Source organism: Penaeus monodon, chromosome 32, assembly GCF_015228065.2.
Source record: "Penaeus monodon isolate SGIC_2016 chromosome 32, NSTDA_Pmon_1, whole genome shotgun sequence".
NCBI lineage: Eukaryota > Metazoa > Arthropoda > Malacostraca > Decapoda > Penaeidae > Penaeus > Penaeus monodon.
Window position 1 is genome coordinate 7,442,245 of NC_051417.1, and position 1,201 is coordinate 7,443,445.

The 1,201-nt window shown below is 42.7% G+C and overlaps 1 protein-coding gene across 1 annotated transcript in view; it reads left to right on the plus strand.

Annotated features, from left to right (window-relative positions):
* Positions 1-1,201, plus strand: part of LOC119593411 — a gene marked incomplete in the record, with an annotated part of 49,183 nt that overhangs the window by 42,870 nt on the left and 5,112 nt on the right. The window contains 1 exon segment of the mRNA XM_037942341.1: positions 729-1,149. Coding sequence (XP_037798269.1) covers positions 729-1,149 — 421 coding nt within the window.

Sequence of the window (1,201 nt, forward strand, 5' to 3'; positions counted from 1 at the left end):
CTGCTCTTTTTTATTCTTTTTACATTTTTTTATTGGTATTGTTTGTTTCTTTTCCCCTCCCTTCTCTTCTTGCACATCAGATCTGCCCTTGGTGTTATGCATGCCTGACTATTGTCTTAGACACAGGGGCAGATCCCCTTCTTGTGCATAAAAAAAATGGGTAATATTGCACAAAATTTCACACTGATACCCCAGAAGTAAAGGTGGTAGTTTTTACTTGCTGGGGTCTTGAATGATAATTTTACATGCCGTATTATAATATATTTTGTACATGAGAGAATACTAAAAGATTGTTTTTTCATCACCAAACAGCAGGGAATTAAGCAAAAAGAGTTATTAGTTTTACTTCTGGATTCGCCCCTGCTGAGCAGAGATTTGATCCTTAGCAGTGAAAATAATTGGTTGAAGACGCAAATGATTTGTTTGACCGTTTTCCAAATTCTTTGCGTTACCGAGTTCTAAATATTGGTGTCACTTCCTGAACTTTGTAGTTTCTCTATTTTCTTTTTATTTCATGTTTCTAGGCCAAAAAAAGAAGAAAAACTGCAGTTTCCATTATTATAGAGTAATTGAACAAATTTTTTAAAAACTGAAATATGAATGTTGGGGTTGTTGCTATTATAGCCTCTTAGAGAATAATGGAACCTGCAAAATATTTTGGTCTCTCTTTCACATCTTTCACCAACTGCAAAACATCCCAACTGATGTTCCACCCTTTTTCTTTGCAGGCAGATGACGGTGTTGAAAGTCGGGTAACTTCAGGTAAGGTGAGTGAGGAACCAGCCTCATCAGCCAGCAGCACCATACCAAAGACGTCGACAGTGGTGACAGGGCCCGTAGCAACTGCTTCAGATGCTTCCTGTGATGGAACTATCCCCTCCTGTTATGCCCCCCTTCAGCTCAAAATCGGTGTCGCCAGGCAGGGGGGCAAACCACCTCACGCCCTCACCCAGCGAAGCTCAGTGGCGGCCAGTGAAGGTATCAACTCTGGCGATGCCAACACCCTCAGATCCCCCCCAGTGGACCAGCTCGCCCATTGGAACCAGAAGCCCAAAAGGAACGGGGTCTGGGAGCGTCTCCCCCCCATCAAAGCCTCAACCCACCACCAGCTTCTAGAGGATCAGAAGAGTAGGCAGTCTGTCATAAGAGGTACTGAGCGATTGAGTGATTAAACAGTTGTTTGAGTTGTATTGTTGAATGA